The sequence below is a fragment of the Vidua chalybeata genome, chromosome 2 (genome assembly GCF_026979565.1).
Source record: "Vidua chalybeata isolate OUT-0048 chromosome 2, bVidCha1 merged haplotype, whole genome shotgun sequence".
Taxonomy (NCBI): domain Eukaryota; kingdom Metazoa; phylum Chordata; class Aves; order Passeriformes; family Viduidae; genus Vidua; species Vidua chalybeata.
Window position 1 is genome coordinate 85,892,449 of NC_071531.1, and position 21,502 is coordinate 85,913,950.

A 21,502-nucleotide genomic window follows, 5' to 3' on the forward strand; every position below is an offset into this window, starting at 1 on the left:
CACTGGACTCTTTCAACAACAAATGGTTCTCCTTCTAGACAGCAGAACGTACAGTTAAAAGCCCTTACTCAAAATTGAGAGCTTTGCATTTGAAATGGCTCAGCTTAAGGAATAACTGGGACCATGTTCCTCCAACTGATTGGAAGGTAGTCTAATCATGAATGCATTTAAGCAGTGATGTCCAAAATGGAAATCATTAGTAGAAGTGCTCATAAGTCTTGCATTGATAATGGAGTGTGGAGATTTTGCCTGCGGCTAATCCAGGAAACTTTGACCTTTAAGAGTGCAATGTTGCTGACTTTCAAGAAGCTGAAATAGCTACACTTTTACATTGGCTGCAAGTATTTTAAGTTTTTTGCAGTACCTTCTTGCTTATATTGAGGTCTTCAATGGTACAGAAACTTCAGGACTGTTACTCATTCCACTATCTTTGGAATTATTGGAACTTTGCACAAATGCAATATTCGAAATTACTTTGTTTCCTTTCCAATGGCAGTAAATATTTTGTTACCATGAAAGAACAATGATAGGCAGTGACTTGGCAAATGATGTTTGAATATTAATTATATGGTTGTAGTATGTTCCAGTGTATGTAGAGTGTTACCAATGAAGATACAGATATTAAAAAAAAAGTCAATTTACTGCAATATTTTACATTATTTGTCAGAAGCAACAATGGTAATCTTACGGAAACACTTAGAGCCATTTTTCAAAAGAACGAAAGAACCACAAACATTTAGAAACACAAAATTGAAATTTAAATATATTTAAAATTTATGTTTGCCTTCAGACTTGCAAATAATTTGAGAATGGCTGAGTATCCAGTTGTTTTTACTTTTAAGCACTGTAATTTTGGTTACTGCCTACACCTTAAATGCAGTTATTTTTAATGCTTGTGAGCATTACCTACCACTGAATCTGAGAACTGGCATTTTATCATACATACATACCATATTTATATGCTAGCTAACAGAGTGTGGGGATGGCATAAGGCAATTTGACATTCATCACATCACAGAAGTAATTGGTAGTTAAGGTTTTTTTCTGATTGCAAAATCAGAAAAAAATTCTTTTGATTGAAAACAATTGAATTTACTTTATGCTGCTGTATTTTCATAGAGTACTATGCTTTCACTAAGTTCTTTTAATGTAGTACAGTCCTATAAGTTGGTCCTGCTTATCTGGTTACCTTTTCCTTCAGTATGCTGAAGTTATTTTCACTATAGAATCATTCTGTTGTTAAGCCATTTATTACAAACTTTTTTTTCTTGTTGAATTTTACTCTATTAAGTACTGTTTGTCGTTTCATTAAGTTACAAATTCCAGGTTATAATCTAAGAAAATAGCACATAAAAGTACCAGGTTTTCTGTCTTGAACAGTGATTTTCCTTCCAATGCAGGCACCTCCAGGCCTCAAAAAAAATCTCTTGCGAACTTATGAATCTTGGACACCAGAGCAAATCAACAAAAAGGGAAATTTGTCCAGAGCACATTCTCTCTTCTGTTTAGCATGGTTTCATGCTGTATGCCAAGAAAGAAGAAATTATATCCCTCAGGTAGTAATTTATTTGCTATATTTTAAAAAAAATTGCCCTATTTATTAGCTTTAATACTTGGAAGTATTTTTCATCATGTATGTGTTTGGTCATATTCAGAAATGAGAAAAACTTGGTTATTTCTGGTGTCTGCCTTTATTGTCTCTGAATTCATTGCAAAATAGGATCCTGGTAACCTCAGTTCCTGTCCCTCTGAAAATTTGTTCTGCCTGCATGGGGTGATTTTGTGGTTCATGGACTAAGTGATACTGCTACAGAAGTGTGGAAAAAATTCTGTGAATCTTGTTTGCTTGGGACAGGCAAAAATATTATTGAAACACAATTGAATAAAAGAGACACTGGAGGGAAGGAGGAGATGATATTGTCTACACTTTCTTCATACAAACTCCTTCAAGGAGAAGGAAGAGCAAGGGAAATCATTAATTTATTGCGAGGATTATAATGATTTTCAGAGATGTGTTTTTGCCTTAGCTAAATTTTTTATTAAAGTGAACATTTTTTTCTGGCTGCAAGATGCCTAAATTAAATAGACAAAAAAACCCACCAAACAGCAAACTGCTTTATGTTTTCTTTATTCTATTTAGACTAGATATGAAATTACTCTGTCACATGAATTATTTGATCTGGCATAGTCTGGAATGTATGAAAGTTTTTTTGCTAGTTTTGACTTTGTGATTTTTTTAAGGTTGTTTGCCTTTTGCTGTAACAGGCTTTTGAATATGGTGTTCAGAAGTACAATAGGTGAAAATAATTTAAGTATTAAACTGACACATTAATTCTCCTTTGTTCTTTTTCAAATTTATGTTCATTTGGCACCAGATTTTCAAGTAACACAAGACAGGATTGGTGCTATCTTTAATTCTACTGCATAAATATGTAGACAGTGATGGGTTTATATTTCAAGATTACCAATTTCTAACACTGAGGGACTATAGTTAATCTCAGGTAGACGCTCTTGTATTTTATAATGAATTTTGAGTAGTTTTGGATCTGTACAGATCTATCCAAAAACCCCAACATGGATACTGTTGGGAGCATCTTTCCAGAATATGACCTTCAGGGTGGCTGGCTGATAGTTTTTTTGTTCTGTGGGGCAGCTGCAGTATAAATGGTTTTTTGATCTTAGGCTGTATTCATCTCATTGGACATGAGCGTGTTGCTGACACATTTGCATTTCTCATCATGAATCATGTGCACTGTTGCTATATCACTGTAAAAAGAGCAACAGGACATGCCTTTCAAATATGGATTTCCTAACTGATTTGTCATATATCAGTATTTATTTATACTTATCCATTTACACTGAAAGCTTTTTGTGAGAATTATATACACAGTATGCATTCCTGCTACATAAAAACTAATGTTCCAAGAACAAAAAGGAGATACAAACTTTAAATGATTGAAATATGCATATGGTGGTCAGTATTTTTATGGTAATAGTAGCAGTAATTGATAATTTTTTTGGTCAGACAAGAAGTGACATGAATTAAGGAGTAAGGTGATGGGAGTATATTAAAGAATATGTTTGAAGAATCAGTCCTATTTATGAAAATCCTGTCTGTATACTGAAATACAAAAAGGCCCTCAGAAATAAAAAATTGTAGTTCAATGCATGATCTAGTCGCAGATGTCAGCAAGTTTTAGTTGAAGTAAATATTGATAGGAAATAAAATAACCTTAAGTTCATATTTTTCATACTCAATGGATTCTAGTTTTTGTAAGTATATGAAATTAAATGCACTGTTATAACTGAATTTTTTTTATACTACCACTATTGAATGTTTAAAAAAATGCACTTTAGAGGACACAGGTTATTTCTTTTTTCCTTAAGTATTATGCAGCATTCAATAACCACATGATACTGGTATTTTACTTTATGATCATCCCTGATTAAATGATCACTAATTAAATTCTTTGGATTTCTTTTCATGGTAGGGTTGGACCAAGTTTTATGAATTTTCTTTGTCTGATCTCCGTGCTGGTTTTGACATTATTGATGGACTCTTTGAGGGTAAGTCACTTCTTAAGGAAAGTCCCATTGGTAGGGATGTTCCATGAAGAGCTTTATCTTTCTATAACACTCATAGAAAATTGGAGATGCTGTAGAGCTCATCATCAGTACGCAAAACAAGAAAAACAGAGTGAATCATAAATCCATTTTTAAGTGCTTCGATAAACCGATAAACCAGGGAGTATGCTGCTCAGCTTCTTGAGTCCAGAGAAAGAAACGGGAAATACAGGGCTGCCTGTAAGATGAATTCTTGTGTCTCCATTCCTTCCCAGTGTGAGTTCCCCTAAATATTGAATAAACGAATTGACTATGAATTGAATATGAAAGAATTCTTCATATTGAAACTCAGTATCAGATAGATCCCACTTCATTGTTCTATTAACCAGTGTAGGAATTTCTAGTATTAGTTAATATGATAAAGGTAATTTTTTTTAACTCCTTGCATTTTGTACAATTTCAAAGTAAAGTTAGGAACTGTGGGTAGAGATAATTTGCAATCGTTGACTTAGATGGGATTTGTGGATGGTTAGTACTTCTGAAATTAGACCTTAGTTGTGCAGACTTGAACCACACAGTGCGGTAAAGAGATTGAATCATTAACTGTCAATGATAATCATTAATTAGTACTGTGAAAAAATCTTTTCTTATGAAGGAATGAATGAAACATTGGGAAACAACAGTTACCACCAGTAAACCCCCAGTTAAAGTAATTGCCACTTCTCTCTTTCAAGGGACTTTAGGGAGTACCTTCCTGATCAAGCTTTCACCTGCACATGAGAGCTATAAGATACAAGCAGATTGTTGTGCCTTGTAGTTATTTTGGGCAACTATCATAGAAAGGAGGAAAAATAAGTTATTTTGAACTTGTGGGATATAGCTGTGTCAGAGTAATCTAACACAACATCAATCTGACCAGGAAATTATTATTAACATGCTTAAATTTATTTGCTATGTTGTGTGATTCGTAATGATTTGCAAGTATCTATTCTGGACCTCTTTGTGTTTGAAAGATGACATTTCCAGTAATCTTACCTATTTGGAGCATGATCTGCTTTTGGTTTAATCAGTCAGTTTATATTATGAGATCAGATGGTGGAAAATAGTGTTTAAAATTTTATTTAGGACAAAGGAGCCCAAAATTAAAGTTTTAATAGCATAATTTCTGAAATGCATATAGCCAATTAGTTCAAAAAGCACTTCAAGTCTAAAGCAAAATTTCTAATAATTCATTTGCAACACACTAAGTGTTCATTTTTTCACTGCCAAATATTTACGAACTCTTTCAAGTTCCTGCAGCTTTTACTATTTGGTCATATAGAAGAACAATTAAAATTTAATTATTTGATGTGTTCATCTCTTCTTATTACCCTGAAGAACTGCAGTGGCAAGATGAAATGCTTACAATGCAATGCTATTCAATGATACAAAACTAATACTAATTAATTAATTCATAGGTTCCAAAGATTTTCAGTGGGAATTTGTTCATGGCTTGTTTGAAAATGCAATTTATGGAGGTCGTGTAGATAATTATTTTGATATGAGAGTTCTTCGGTCCTACTTGGAGCAGCTTTTCAATTCTCAAGTCATTGGCAGTTTAAATGCCAGAGGCAAGAAGATGAATACCTTCCCATGTTCTATCTCTTTACCGAATTCCTGCAGTATTTTGGTATGTATACATCTTCTATCACCTAATAAATTATTTATTTTCAAAAATTGATCTTGAAATGCTTCCACAAAGAAAACCCAAGTTACAATCCAAAGGATACCTCTGTTTCTCTTTTGTGTGGAGCATTAACTCTGTCAGTTTACTATTCTTTTTTATGGTATCTGATTGGACTATGGTGCAGAGTGGCCTAGCTATGAAGAGTTGAGTAAAAGAAATTTGGTTAATTTATGACAAAGATATAATTATGTTTTTATATAATTAGTATATTAACATAAAAAATGTTTTTTTAAAGACTGCTAAATATTCCTACAACTTCTGGGTGAAACAGGAAAATCTGAATATACCTTCTTGTTTCCAAAATGTATCGATATTCTGACAATCTGTTGACAGGCCATGGAGGGTATATGACATTTTATTTGGTGATAAATATGGATTCTGATTCTCCTTCAGTATTTCTCTAGTGTAAAAGAGAGGGAATTCAACAGTCTAAACAACTGATCACTTCCTGTCCTTTCGCAATATAATTATTGTTGTTACTGTGATTAAGATTCACTTGCATTCCAATGGGGGACTCAATACTAGACCTCTAATATGAAAGGATATAAATAGTATTATCTCAGTTAAAGTAAATTGCTGTGATTTGGCATTCTTTACCTGGATTCTGACTGCTCAGGTTTGTTTTGGGGGTTTTTTATTACTTTATTATGACCATTGTTTTTTATTTTCTACACATGTGATAAGTTAATATAATAATAACAGAAGGGATAAACAAACCAGGCTGGTCTCTGTTTTTGTAGATAATATAATCAAGTAGATGAATTTTTTTTTTCCTAGCCTGCGCAGCATTTAATATCTCTCAATATCTTATATGATTATGTATGTAAGAATTTATGGTTCTGTGTGTTCAAGTAGTATTTCCTCAGTGTTTGGTGTAGTTCTGCTACTTTTGTTACCTCTGAAGTGAGATTCTGTTTTAAAGTGAATTGTGCATGTCCGGTACGTGCTCCTGAAAGCAAAGACAAAATGCACGTGGCACATTTGCAACAGGGTGCAGCCAGACTTTCAGATAGTAAATATTTTTGCCTTTAAAACACAATAAGAGAGATGTCCAACACCATTAGTCTACCTGAGTCTGCAAGGCCTCTGTTTCTTGCAAGAGAGCATCACTAGTGACTTACAGTGTAACCACTATTGATGTTATTCTGCACCTCCAATGATTATGCAAACCTATTTTTACCTAAACAATTCCACTTTCTTTAAGTGAATATTTTTGTAGATTTAAATAGAAGTGAATGCTCTTAATTTTATAAATATGTATTATCCTCTTATTAGGATTCCAAATGCTAAAGTATTTTTTTTCTCTATTGTCATTAATCTTACCTTTAAGTTTTCAACAGAAGTATTGTACCTACTTTTCAGGGACAGTCTTGGCATATTTTTGTTTTCATTTGATAGCTTCACTGTAATCAGAATTGATTTTGGTCTTTTAGAGTGGAAGTGTTATATACAAGAAGATTGGTTCTGATAAATAAAATAAAGAAATCTATAAGATTACCATAATATGTCATGTCTTATATACTTATTTTAATCCTTGTGTTGTGCTCTGCACGTAATGAAGTTTTCAGCATATGCTGTTAATTTTCTTGAGTGGAATAAAAAGTTCCCTCTGTTCTGTCTATTCTTTTCTTCTTATGCAGGATTATCGTAATATTATTGAAAGCCTCCCAGAAGATGATAAACCTGACTTTTTTGGCCTGCCAGCTAATATTGCTCGTTCATCACAGCGTATCATCAGTTCCCAGGTAAAGTTAGCATTTTTCATCGACTTCTGAGTCTTTTCTGCAGCCATTATAAGCTGAAGAACACAACCACCTGTTCATAAATGCAATTTCCATAAGAAAGTCAGAGTAAATTGATGTATTTTTTTGATATTTTGACTTTTATTGGTAGAATATTTTAATATAATAACATTTAATCTTTAGTTACAAGAGAATTCATTTAGAATTTAAATATATTATTATTGAGAAAGCTTCTGGTAGCATAATTCAGTTCATATTGAAGAGTGGTATGATAGTTTTACACATAGAGTATGGGTAAGATTTTATGCTTTTGCTGGAATAGAAATTCTGAAGAATTTTTCCAGAAGTTCCAGAATTCTTCCAATTAGTCAAAAAATTCCATTCCAACTAGAAATACGGTTTTTTAAGTGAAGTCTGGATGAGAGCATACAATTACTGTATAAGTGCAGATAAACAGTACAAATCCGTTAAATACTTATTACCATAGTTTATTTGGCTGGTAAATTAGTTGTGTCAGATAATGTAAAAGTTGATGGATTTGAGACTCTTAAATCAGAATTCTGAAATGAATTGGTCTGTATATCAAGGCTTTCTTTAATTTTCTGCTGTGTGCTGTCTTACGTATGGACAATTTATAGAGGGGAAAAAAATTAAATCATAGAATCATAGGTTGGAAGAAACTTCAGTGATCATCTGGTCCAGCCTTTCTTGGCAAAATGAGTTGGAAGTTCCCTATAACTGGAATTTCCTCTAAATTCAAGACTAAGAATTACAGTTTTATTAAAAAGTATCTAATTGTTTGCTCACAGCCACTTAAAAAGGGCTCCAAGCAGAAATTTCCTATTGTTGTAAGACCTCTGATCTACTGAAAATAAAAGAAAAGCCTTTGAGTATTACATTTGTTGTCTATCAAATATAGTACTGGTAAATTTGTTTAAATATTTCTGTTCACTTAAATCCATAGCTATACTGTCAAACTATTTGTGGTTTCTTTAGAACATGAAAACTTAGATATGTAAAGACAAATCAGTAGGATGAAGGTGCATAAGGTAATAGGATGAACTCAAGAATTTGTCTATTACAAAGCTGATACATGCTCTGAGATTCAACGTAGATCTATTTGATTTTGCCTTAAAATCATTTACATAAACATCCATTTAAATGCTTTTTTTCTCTCAGATTCACTGTAGACTCTGATTATTTTTTTTTATTTCAGCTGTGCTTGCATAACTTGTTAAAATCTGCAGTTGTTAAAAATGCTAATATTTGAAAATCAGAATAAACTCAGAGTTCCTGTGTGAAGGGAAATAGATAATGAGTGCATTTACATGTAAACTCACACTCTGCTGAACTGGTGTGCCATAGCATTAATTATAACCTATAAACTATGGGTTATAATCTTGAAAATGTGAGATTACTCTAGTTACAGTTCTGTGAGATCTTTTTTTTGGTCATATGTGATATTTTCTCATCCTTCTGATAGTATTTTGCAGTATTTCTTTAAGTCTTAGGCAATTTAAGTAACAGAAATGTGAGATTTTCCTTAACTGTGCTTCTTCCTCGCTGTGAATCCTACTCCATTTCCATTTCCAGCAGTTTGACAGGTGTTTTAGATCCATAGGTGATCCCATGGTTCACAACTGGAAATTCAGTGGTTTTCTAACAGGAGTGTTTGTCAGAAATCCATTACCAAATTAAAGGTAATGAGCAAGGGTAGTCAGAAATCAGTTGATACCAGCTCAGCTGCCATGTCTCTAGCATTAGAAAGGTGAAATGTAGTACCATGTCCACTACTTCACTGATTCTCTAGACTTTTATGAATATTATTAATTTTTCATGCCTAGAAGCGACAGCTTGTGTTGCTGCAGCAACACACTTTAGTAGAATAGGCTGCAGCACAGTGCAGCATTCTGAAGTCATGCAGAATGCATGACTCTTCTATATGTCTGTGTAACCTCTGCATTGCTAGTGTTTGGGTAAACCTAAAACACCAATAAAAAGAAAGGGTCTTTTTTCAGAAATTTTGCAAGTGTTGTTGTATTACTATATTCATAGCTTCTTATCAGCAGAGAACTTTTCTAATTTAAAAGATGAATATTGCTACCAGTATTCTTTTTACATTGGCAATTGCTAATTGAGTTATTAGAAATTATGTCTTGCAGTATTCTGTACTGTAATTCAGAGAGAATTAATATTGAATTCATACAGGTAAAAAATTTTTATTTAAAATACATGATCTTTTTCGAAACAATGCTTAGTGTTTTTTTTCTGTATTATGTGCTTAGTTTCTCTAAGTAGGTGAAGATAAGTGAAGTTTTAGAGCCTGTATTTCTAGAGTTCACTGTGTCTCTTTGTTTCTGCCTCACCTGATGTTAGAATAAGCCTTTGATACATCTCTTATGTTGAATATGGTCATGAATAATCTCACATCTCTTGCTATGTTCTCTTTGCAGAACAGGGCATTAAAACAGAAAAAATCTCCACTGATTGTGTAGCTGCAGGAGTCAGTACACCTCATTCTACCTGTTTTACAGCAGTAGAGAGTTTCTGTACTGCAGCTCAGTTTCCTCATACTCAACAGTCCTCACCACTTAGTCACAGTCATGCTCCTTTCTCCTGATCTGATAAACACTGTATTTTGCCTGCACATTGGCCCGTATTCAGGTGGTCCAGCTCCCAGTCTAAGTTATAACCAGTGATTAGAGCAATCAGAATATGTGGAGCTTTGCTTTAGGCTTCCTGTGCAAAGAGAAGAGTCTGTAATTTAGATATCTTTCCAGTGACCTTCTTGGAAAGTGGGCTTTTGGTGCCCGTGGACTCATCTCTTATTCTTAGTTCCGTGCTTTTATGAATTCTTATCAACAAATCCTTCATTATAATTGTAATAGAAATATATCTAAGTGTCATAAAAATAAAATTTTGTGATAAATTCAATTTTGACAGACTGAAACAGACCGACCTGCATATGTATTTTTAAACCTTGGAAAAGCAATAAGAACTATTCTGTTCTGTGCAGGATTTACCATACCTGCAACTAATATGACTTATTGCCAGTAACCACCCTGGGAGGATGAAATGAAGACATAGAGGCATAGTTTTGTCTCCTTTCTTTGCACAGCAGACATATTCACTGCAGGCACTCTAGAGAGGGTAGCATGTGCTGAGTGATCCCAACAAATCCTGCCAAATGCAAATGACTGCAGCATGTAAGTGGTAGCTATATATGATCACTCAACTGGGTAATCTAAACATTCTTCAATAATACAGTAATTTATTTTGAGAAAAAAGACAATCAGTAGTTGGCAAGTTTCACAAGATTCTTCAAATATGACTGGCAATGATAATGAATATGTCTAGCACGTGGTTTGCTCATTGCTAGTTTCTGTATACAATACAATGTTTAATAATTCTAATAATATCTTGCCTCAGGAATTCAGGATTCTTTTATACATTATAATACTTCACAGAGAGTATCATATGAGACAGGTTAAGTCTCAGTAAGTTTGAAGATTAGGTTGTTTTTGATATTTTCATAAATGAATGAGTAGTCTCTCACATTATCATGCAAAGATAAAGGATAGTCACAGTCTCTATATACTTGGACAGCCTCTTGATTTTTTTATGTACACCATCCCAGTGATAGCGGAAGTGGAAGGCAAGTCTGGATGTGCAGTAACTTTTTATACCTCCTGACGTTGATCATGCATGCATAAATAAAACTTGCTTTTTAAAGTTCATGAAGTACTGTCTCAAGTGAGTGGGACCCCATGCTGGAGCAGGGAAAGAGAGTGAGGAGACAGAGACAATGTGTGATGAACTGACCACAGCCCCCATTCTCTGTTGCTCTGCACTACTCAGATTGGAGGAAGTAGAGATTTCAGGAATGAAGTTGAGCCCAGGAAGAAAGGAGGGATGTTGAGAAGGCATTTGAACATTAATTTCTCATTATCCTAATCTTATTTGATTAGCAATAAATTAAATTAATTTCCACAATTCAAGTCTGTTTTGCTATCACAACTGGAGACTGATCTCTCCCTGTCCTTAGCTCAATCCATGAACCTTTCCTTACATTTTCTTTTCCCTGTCTAGCTGGGAAGGGGAGTGATAAAACAGCTTTGGTGGGCACCTGGTGGCCAGCCAAGGTCAGCCCTCAAAATGCTTAAGGACATCAGAGATGTAAAATAATCCTTTGGAACTCATTGCTGAAGAGTCCACAGACTGTAGCTTCTCACCAATTTTTCAGAGAAATACTACAAAAATTATTTGTTTCTAGATTTTATATATGAATTAAAAGTTTTGAGCTCTGAATACATATAACCTAAATATTAACTGGATACCAGTTTGCTTCAACTGAACTTGCTGGAAGTATTTTTCCTTGAATATTTTGTTCTTTGCAATTTTATTTGCTTTTCAACCAGATCAGTGATACTTTGCAGTTTAGGTGGTTCAGATTTTGCAACAAAATTACTTGCTTTAAGAACCCTTTTTGTACTAATTTTATAGTCTCAAATATTATTCAAATCTGTCTATCATTTTTTATGACAGGGTAGAGGATATAAGGTAATTTATTTTTCCCAGATTTAATTTTTTAAATTTTCCTTCTTGCTGGAAGTCACAAACTTCCCCTTTTATTTACTGGAATGGACTTATTTTTTTTGATAGTAACTACACATTGGCAGCAAAACTAATATAATAGAGAAAATATTTTCTAAGGTTGATAGTCATTTAACAAAGCTTTACTTTTCTCAGTTAGGTGCCTAATCTAATGGTTATCTAGGCTCCCTGTGTATTACAGTCCGGCTCCAAGATACCGAATTCATACCTGCCATGGAGTGAATTATGTAGATGTGTGAAATCCTGTTTCCTTCACTGATATTATCTTCAGTTAGTGTTTTAAGATTTCTGAAAATACCTTCTGTGTTAAGACCAAATATTTTATTTAGATGTTATTCTAACATTTCCTACAAGTCAATGGTATTTTAAAAACAGGTATTGTAGAATTAGAGTTTATCTTTGAAATACACAGAGAGGTTCTGTTAGATTTCTCGTTCAGCTCTTAGAGGATATTTTGTTTAAATCCTACTGGAAAAGACTGTGATGTATTTATTGATTCTGTCTTCAAATTCCCTTGACTGATACTGGAATTATTTCTTAAGAGTTTGTTTTTCTTTTAAGTGTTTAGGTACAGTGATAGAAAAATATGATAAGCCAAATTCAAAGCCAATTGAAATTAAAACAAAGAAAGCCCAATGTAATACCTCTCAACTAGCTTGAATCATATGAATATTATCCACCTCTTCTTTATTTTTTGTTACTAAGGAAAGACAAGCAGCTACAGGGAATAATTTGTGCCAATCTTAGATAGGCATCTAAAATAAAGCAGTGAATCACCTTTTGGAATGACCTATTTCTTTCCATTGACCTTTGAGTCAAGCTTTGTAATAGTGTCAGCAGCATTTCTAATACTCGTATAACAGACATTTTAATGAGCATTTAAGTGATTAAATAAAATACCTGTGACTATGAAGTGTTGCTTACTCAGAATACAGGAGGGTTTCTTTTCTTCTGAAAACTGGACTGCTTGAAAAATTTGATTTGTATTAGAACAGGATTTTGAAAATAGTTGTTTTGCCATTTCTGCATTGAGTATTGTAACAATGTAAATATAGTTATTACACTTGATCGAAAAGTTCAGAAGGAGGAAGTGAAGTTTCAAGCATCCTAAAGTATGTAAGTTACAGTGCTTGTCTCAAGACAAAAAAGAGATTTTATTAATTAGTAGATATATTTTTTGCTTGTTTTATTTTCCAGGGCAGTGAAAGACCAACACATTTCAAATTTCCTTTTTCTTTGTTACCAGTTTTATTTTATTGAGCTGCTAAAGCAAGTGAATGGTTCCCACCATTATGCATCCTCAGGCAAGACTATCATGCACATTAATGGCAGAGAGTATGCTTGTGAGACTGACTTTGTGAGACTTGCCCACTCTCTGCCAGGCTGCTAAGAGTACACTCAATCTCCTCGTTGAGACCGTTGATAAAGATATTAAACAGAATTGGCTGCACTTCTGAGCATCAGGAGCACCACTGGTGACCAGCCAACAGCTGGATTGAAGTCCTTGTTAGTTTGTTCATGTTCTTTGCATGGGCTGTTTATTTCCCCGTATTATCTGCTCCTTTGCTTCCTACACCATGCACAGAGGTCTTAGAATACTTCAGGTTTTATGTACCATGCCTCGCTTATATTCTCTTACATTTTGCCAATGCCCCATGTTTTCTTTGAACTTTTTCATATATGTTAAATCCCATTTCACCACTAATTGTTTCCTGCTGGTCTTATCTCCAGCTGGGCTTTGGCTTTTTTATTTTCGTCTCAAATTGCCCAAGCAGTTCTTTCACTGTCCTTGATTTTTCTACTTACGTGTTTCTATTTTTTTACCTTTCAATCCACACAGATATTCCATGCTTACTAAGTCATTTTGCTAAAAAAAACTGGCCTTTCTACATAATGAGGGGACTTGTTCTGAAGCTCATTCAAAAATAGTCTTTTATTTCCCCTTTTTAATCAACTGAAATTAATGTGCTGTCCACTCTACTGCCTCAGTTTTTCCCTCTGCTTACTATACTGTATCATATTATCCCTTTTCCTTACAGCAATTAAACTAGTGTCTTATTTCCTAAGTCCGAAATCTTAATTCTGCAGTTTACTTAATGGCTATCCTCAACGTATATATATATATATATATATATAAATAATAATTTCTACCTGCATTTGCAATGTGGGCTGTTAACCAGCACTTCAGAAATTTCCATCAGTGAAGTCATCATTAATAATAGAGCTTTTTCACATACATTTTGAACGGTAAAGATGCAGAGTTGGAAATTATGGTATTTAGAGGGCTTCTGTGACTAAAAGGTAACTCTTAAATTTAAGATTTCATAAGCTGTAATTCCTCTGAAAAATTTGTTGATGCAATTCTTTGACATAGTATAAATCTTGTATGTTTTTCCTTAATCTCAGTAAGAAATCTCATCTTGCAGATCACTGCTATAAATATAAATTTGTTTTTGTACAGAACTTCAGTGCACAGTAGTATACTACAGGGAGTATCTAAAAATGCCTAGGAATGATCTGTTCCTGTATTCAGGAGTGACTGATACCCCAGAGAGCTGTGCTGACGATGAGTGAGACCTGGACAGGCTGGGAAGTTGGGCAGAGGGCAAGCTGATGCAGTTCAGCAAAGGCAAATGCAGGGTCCTGCACCTGGGGGGGAACAACCCTAGGCACCAGCACAGGCTGGGGGTGACCTGCTGGAAAGCAGCTCTGTGGAGAAGGACCTGGGGGGTCCTGGTGGACAACAAGCTGTCCCTGAGCCAACAGTGCCTTCGTGGCCAAGAAGGACAGTGGGATCCTGGGGTGCATCAGGAAGAGCAGTGCCAGTAGGTCGAGGGGAGTGATCCTGTCCCTCTACTCTGTCCTGGTGAGGCACATCTGGAGTGCTGTGTCCAGGGCTGGGCTTCTCAGTTGAAGAAAGATGAGCTACTGGCTCATCAGGGAGGACTCCAGGGAGGGGGCTCCAGGGAGGACTATGATGCTTGGGGGACTGGAGCATCTGTCTTACAAGGAAAGGCTGAGAGAGGTAGGTCTGTTTTATCTGGAGAAGGGAAAACTGAGGGGTTTTATCAATGTTTACAGATATCTTAAGGGTGGGTATCAAGAAGATGGGGCCAGAATCTCTTTAGTGGTGCCCAGTGACAGGACAGGGGGCAGTGGGCACAAACTGAATCACAAGATGTTCTATCTGAGGAAAACTTCCTAAAGAGAGTGACAGAAAGCTGGAACAGGCTGCCAGAGAGGATGGGGTTGAATATCTCCTCTTCTGTAAATAATGAAAACCAGTCTGGAGGTGATACTGTGTGGCCTGCTCTGGGTGAACCTGCTTTGGTGGGGGATTGGACTAGGTGATCTCTAGAGATCCCTTCCAACCCCAACCATTCTGTCATTCTGTGATTCATACCATGACATTTCATACTCATCATGAATGGCAGCTGAATCATTTGAAAACTTGAGAGATTGTTCTAGCAGAAACTCGATATAGGAAATTAATATTCACACGTTACATCAGCATGACTTAAAAATTATGGTATCTGAACAATGTCAAGTTTACAAAATCAGGCAAAAACATGTTGCTGAATTGAATACTCCACGGGAATTAATACTAGCACAGAAATCTCAAACTGAATCATAGGTGGGATTGCTTAAAGAGAAGCAACAATTTCTTTTATGAAATCCATCAGAAATAAAAAGGACTAGCTAATGAACCTTAGTGTAGTGACTAAATACAGTATTTATTTAATATAAATGCTCTTGCTCTTCTGTCTATACTTGAAAATGAGAAATTTTGTAGGAAAAAAGTTACCTTTTTATAACTGTTTTTTGTTATGTGATGGATATTTCTCAAGCTAAAATTAATATTAAACTAATAATGTAGAACAGTGCAGATCAATCTAGTAAAGTAGACAAGGTACAAACCAGGGTCAGGAAACATGAAGCAAATTTTGCCTCATTAAATGTAGTTGCAATGATCTCACTGACTTCAGTAAAACAGCTTTTTATCATTGGGTCCTTTTTTTTTAATTACTTAGTATCTAATGTACTTTTATTTTCAGCAAGTCAGTGACTGATTCTGTACCTCTTCCTACTATTCCTTGCATATCCTTTTACTTAGATTAAAACTGCTCTCTGTCTTACTAAAACTGTGATCAGATATATGGTTCCAGTGCTGCTTTTTGCCTTGTTTCTGAGAACAACAGAGACAGAAGGTGTAGGGGAGGGTGTATGAGGACACTGGTAACTCTTAAATTGCTGGATCATGCTTGAGTTTGTACACCAAATCTCCATGGTTGTCATTACCAAGTAAGATAAAGAAAAGTTAGGGTATATCCCCCTAGTATTGCAGTCATACAACTGACTGCAAAATTTCTACTGTATATAGAATAGGGGGGCCGTGGTGTGTGGTTATTTTTCAAGGTGCAGCTGTAATGATAGCTGTAGCTTCTTAAGTGTTTGTCAACGTACACAATTTTCTCTTTCACAATCCAGCTCAGCAGGACTCAGAGCATGAATTTTATATTTTCTATTCCTCCGTAATTCTAATTATGCCACATAGAGTAATATATGTATAATTATTGAAAAGTATATTAATTATTGAAAAGCAATTTTTATTATTATTGAAACCCTTGTGTTATTACTGTAGATCCCAGATAAATTTTCAGAATTTATTTTCTGAAAATAGTTTAGCAACTACATAACCTTTCAATTGTTCAGAGCATTTAGTTGCTGACATTTATTACTTCCCACATCACAAATACATGACTAACAGTCTCTAGTAGAAATTGATGAGTAATGTCAGCCTATATTTATTATCCTGTAACTGAGAGATCTGAGTACTTAAAAGGAATTTTTGAAATACAGGGATTATTTTGAATACACCTGTGGTGATGCATGAAAGAAATGTGCTGTACTATTAATGGAGTGGAAGCCACAGTACTGTGCTCTAACAAAAAGAGCTGGTGGAAAACATTTATTTACCAATTTAGTGAATCAATGTAATGCTTCAAATAACCTTCTTAATTCTTGTAGGACTGGTGCTGTGTATATGAAAATGTATTGGTGGTGCTCTGCATATGAGAAATTGGTTCTCTTCTAAAAACCGGCTGCCATTTTCCAGTCTCCTTAAATTTTGTCAGTGTGTGTGATTAGTTAAGGTCAACCACCTCTTCTGGCACTCCTTTTAGCTTCATGGTCTCCAGGTAATGTGTATCCTGCGGTCCTCTATGAAGTAAAACTCTGTTATTCTTTAGGAGAAGGTTCAACTTGGGCTTGTGCTGTCCATCTACACAAAGTCTGCTGTCTTTCTTCCTTCATCCCCTGAACCTCTGCTCTACAGAGCATCTCCCTGTTGTCAAAGGTATATGATACATGATCCTCTTCTGTATAAAGGAAGATACAGGTGTGGTCAATGTCTTTGCCATGTTTGCTATGTATTTGATTGAGAAGGTATGTATCTGTATAGAGTCCAGCCCTACTTCAGATCCTTAATGAGTGAAAATGCAGCTTTGAGGTGGCCTTGATGGAACAAGAAAAGAGCAAGCATGGACCTACACTGTCTCTTACTGATCCACATGCAGTAGGAATGATTTGCTTACAAGTGCCATTTAATTACGTTCACCCTAACAGCATCCATGGATCCTGTCCTTGCAGAGAAGGTAAGGGACACAGGCAGGGACTGAAAGTCAGAGAGGTTTCAATGCCAGCTCAGTCTTAGGCTACTTTCTCAGCGATGAGGGAACAGCAGCCAAGCTGTGAGAAACAGTGTGGAAGCACCTAGTTCTGGCAGAAGGGATGTCACACAGAAACCTGCTCCCACTTGTGACACAATAAAGACATTGTTGCCCTGCACTGGGTTAGTATTTTCACAATATTTACCGAAGTAGTTAAGCTATAGATTCATATTTTAGTTTGAGCTGTAAAGTCTTATAAAACCAGAATTATCTCCTTGAACAGCTGTGTGAAGGGATATATTGTTTCATTCAGAGAAACAGAGCATAGAAGTGGTTTCTGTGCTGATACTACATCCTTTTAAAACTGGTAGATGGCAGTAGAGTATCTGCTTTGACATCCGTAGATTTGCTTAGATGGCTTTGCTAGATTTTTCTACAAAAATAAAAATTCTTTTCTATATGTTCCATAATCTTGAAAAAAAATACCAGTTATCTGACTAGCAAATCTTTCCAGCTTTGCGTTCTTAGAACAGTAATCATATTGAGTTCAGAATTGATTGATCTGATGTTTTTTTTAATTCACTGACAAAATTTCACAGGACATTTTGACTGTATTACTTTCCACTTTTTTAAGTCTTAATACTGTATATAAAATATGATTTGATTCTGAAATGTATACAAGACTTAAATGTAAGTCTATGTTTATTTTATATTTGTGAAGTAGCATTTTCTGCAGTAGTTGTGAATGACTGAAAGCAAGACTTTTTCTTCATCTTGTGCATGAGTAAATAACAGAAATAGATTTTGTGTTCCTAGAAATCTGTCTTGTCTATGTTTCAGAGAAGGAAAAGTTAAAATATTGACATTTCCTAATTTTTATTTTTGAAATTTATTTTAAATGAAATTTAATTTTCAGGTAAAACATGACTTTTTAGTAATTCCATAGGAAGTCACAAGGGAACATTGATTATCTTTATAGCTTTCCATTGTGATCATTATCTCTCATGACTTCTCTAGATGCACTTGTTTTCTACTGTAATGTGCTGGTCAATATCATAGCAGCATATATCTGTAGATGCACCCAAAATATAGATTAAAGAATATAATTAAAAAGCTGAGCTGTACATGTAATTTAATAACTAGGTAAATAAATATTGACATTCTTAGTTTGACCACCCCACCTTTCTTAATATATGCAATTTGTATTGTTCTGTGCTGATAACTCAGAAAAAAACATGCAGTGCATGAATTTTCCACTAAGACTAGAGAAAATACTTGGTTGCAGTTTCTGTAGACTGTTGATCAGTATTAGATGCATTGTTCACAAATAAATTGCTCTATTGAATTTTTTGTATAAATACTGTTATGATTAGTTAACCTTACTTAAAACAGATTCTACAAAGAATTGAGAATCTGAATAATCTTTTTCCCCCTCTTAAACAGGCCATTATTGGTGATTGCTTTTATATTTTTATTCCCTCTTTATCTATCCCTCTTGTATTTTTAGTGAAGGTACTGTTTTCCTGCTTAATGGTAGATTTTTTCACTCTTATTATTCAGAATATTCAGATTGGCATTTGGTGTGAACTACCACAACATATAAGAGCTTTTAGTGTATAATACATAAAAAGAATACATTGCAATGACAAAGAAGAACATTCAAAGGTTAGGTATTGTAAAAGTACTTTTACTTTGAGTACCCTGTATTATACATCTATTATTAAATTTTCAGTTCCCTTAGTACTACATACCTGGGTTAGAGTGCAAAGGATATGATTCCACAGACCTGGATGTATGCATCTGTGCTGGTCACTTCTGATCTTGCTATGTGCCCATAAAAGCATCATGTTTAAGGCAAGCTTTATATAGAGTAAGTTTTGAAGTTGATTATAGGTTGGCCTGATGGTATTTTATATATAGTACATTGCGAGAAACTGAATTCTTCTCAAGCTTTGTAGCTAGGTTGCCAGGAAATTAAATGAAAATCCTCATTCTAATTTCCACAGCATAGAGCCATCTATCTGAGGTACCTATGTAAGGAACTTAGTTTTCCTGCGTACTCAATAAGAGAACCTTTCAAATGCAAGTTATCCCACTTAAGATCTGTCTACTGATAATTTAGGGAGGCTAAGGTGATAATATTTTTCAGTAAGTTTTAAGTAAGTATAAATAAGTGCCTAAGGATAGGTAAGGGTGAGTTTGAGCTCACCTAATGTGACTGTGTACAGTGCCCTCTTTCAACCCAAGAGTTGTTTCATCATCTTAAATATAGATTCCTAATCATATTCCCTTTGTCATCTGAACCAAGGTCTCCTTCCTTCTAGGTACTAATCCAGTCTGTGTGTTCATTCCTATCCTGTTGCTTTGGTTTTCATATGACCCCCTGAAATGTATTCCTGATAATCCTTTTTCTTTTAAATCCAATTTCTTTTCCAACTCAAAACTTATTTCTGTTGCCTGAGGTGAAAATACTGAAGTGGAGCAACTGCAAAAATACCACAATCCCTTGGACACTTCTGTGATACACCTGAGAGTTCTAACAGGGTGATATATCCCACTCATGGTTTTATTCAGGTCCTTCCCAGTATAAACACACTCTTTGTCCCAGTCCATGCATTTGACTCTTATTTACAAGACATAAACCAAAACAAGAAAGGTCCAGATTTGATATTATGGGAAACCTTTTAATTATTAGGGTGGCAAAGCAGTGGAAGAGGTCATCCAGAGAGGTTGTTAAGTCTCTATACTTGAGATTTTTCGAAACCAAATAAAGCCCTGAGCAACCTGGTCTAATTTAAAGCTCATCATGCTTCCAACAGGAGATTAGACTAGAGACCTCCTTAGTTTCTTTCTAGTGTTGAATTGTTCTATGATCCTCTTTAAAAAAATAGATTTTCCTTTTCATTTTCAGAACAACCAGAAAGAGACTGATTTGAGAGTACTAAGCAAGCATTTTCTCAAGCTTTAGCTGATTCAAAGTAGCATAGACTGGTCAATACTGTAGGGAACTTCACTGGGATTTGTGAGAATGAAATACTTTCACCATTCAAGTTCTAATATCAAACTTGTAATCATACTTAAATAGTAATATGTGTTACTATTTTACAATTTGTAATTCTTTCCTAAATTTGGACAGATGTCCTACCATCAAGTTTGCAGTCCACTAGCGAAAGTTTGGGGTGTTGAAGCAGTTCAAAGGTGACGTTAACCAGAGTATTTTGACATGAATCAAATGTATTTTCATCTGTGTCTTGAACGTGAATGACTATTCTAGGTTAAAATTTTGAAAAGAATATTCAGGTGGAAAGAGCTACCAGTATGAAAAGTTCCAGCCCAACCCATTAATTAAAAAAAAAATCAGTGAATTGAAAACTATGCTGTCATGGAAACTTTAGGAGTAAATTATGCTATCATCATACCTGCTATACCTGAGAAAAGAAATGGGATGAACTGTGAAGATTTAAAGATGTTCCATGAACGTGTGATGAAGATCATTGTGTGTTACAGTACTACAGAACACAGAGAGTTAAGACTTGATTTCTTTTGATTCTGTACTTTTAATTTAAGTGTTTAACTTTTGATAATGATAACCCAAAATTTTTTAACGACTTTGATGAAATACACAAAGCAGAAACACATACAGGCACACAAGGAAAAAAATTTCAAATAAGGAATAGATACCATATTTCCTATTTTAATTATGTTGACAGATTTTCTAATTAGATAATTAGAAAAAGACAGCTAACACTGTACAGTAGAGTTAGAAAAATACTTTAATTACTTGATCTTGCAGTCACTACTTCTCAAAATCATTTCAGCTGTATGTTTATACTTCTAAAGGCGTTTTGAAAATGCATACCAGAGTTAATGTTTTCAATCCCCCATATTCACAAAGCAATCATATAAACATTTTTCAGCTTTATAGTATGCACTATATGCACGTTTATATGAAGTACTACATACTGAATTACCAGTTAAAGTGTATTCATATAAATGTTTTATTGCTTAGCAAATGATGGCAGGCAACTACCCAAAAACAAATTAAAAGATACAAAACTATAGCTAAAGGAATGATATTTGGAAGGCACAAATGTGTGTTTATTATCTGTATTGCTTGTCAGAACATTTGCATATGTGCAGAGTGAAAATGAGGAAGAATAGCAGAAATTATAAAGATACTATGATCA

The 21,502-nt window shown here is 34.6% G+C and overlaps 1 protein-coding gene across 1 annotated transcript in view; it reads left to right on the forward strand.

Moving 5' to 3' along the window:
- DYNC2H1 (dynein cytoplasmic 2 heavy chain 1) overlaps positions 1-21,502 on the forward strand; it is a 146,901-nt gene that overhangs the window by 87,247 nt on the left and 38,152 nt on the right. Inside the window, exons 79-82 of the mRNA XM_053968680.1 lie at positions 1,401-1,556; positions 3,492-3,567; positions 5,022-5,233; positions 6,931-7,035. Of these exons, the coding sequence (XP_053824655.1) occupies positions 1,401-1,556; positions 3,492-3,567; positions 5,022-5,233; positions 6,931-7,035 (549 nt within the window). The remainder of the gene's footprint in view (positions 1-1,400; positions 1,557-3,491; positions 3,568-5,021; positions 5,234-6,930; positions 7,036-21,502) is intronic.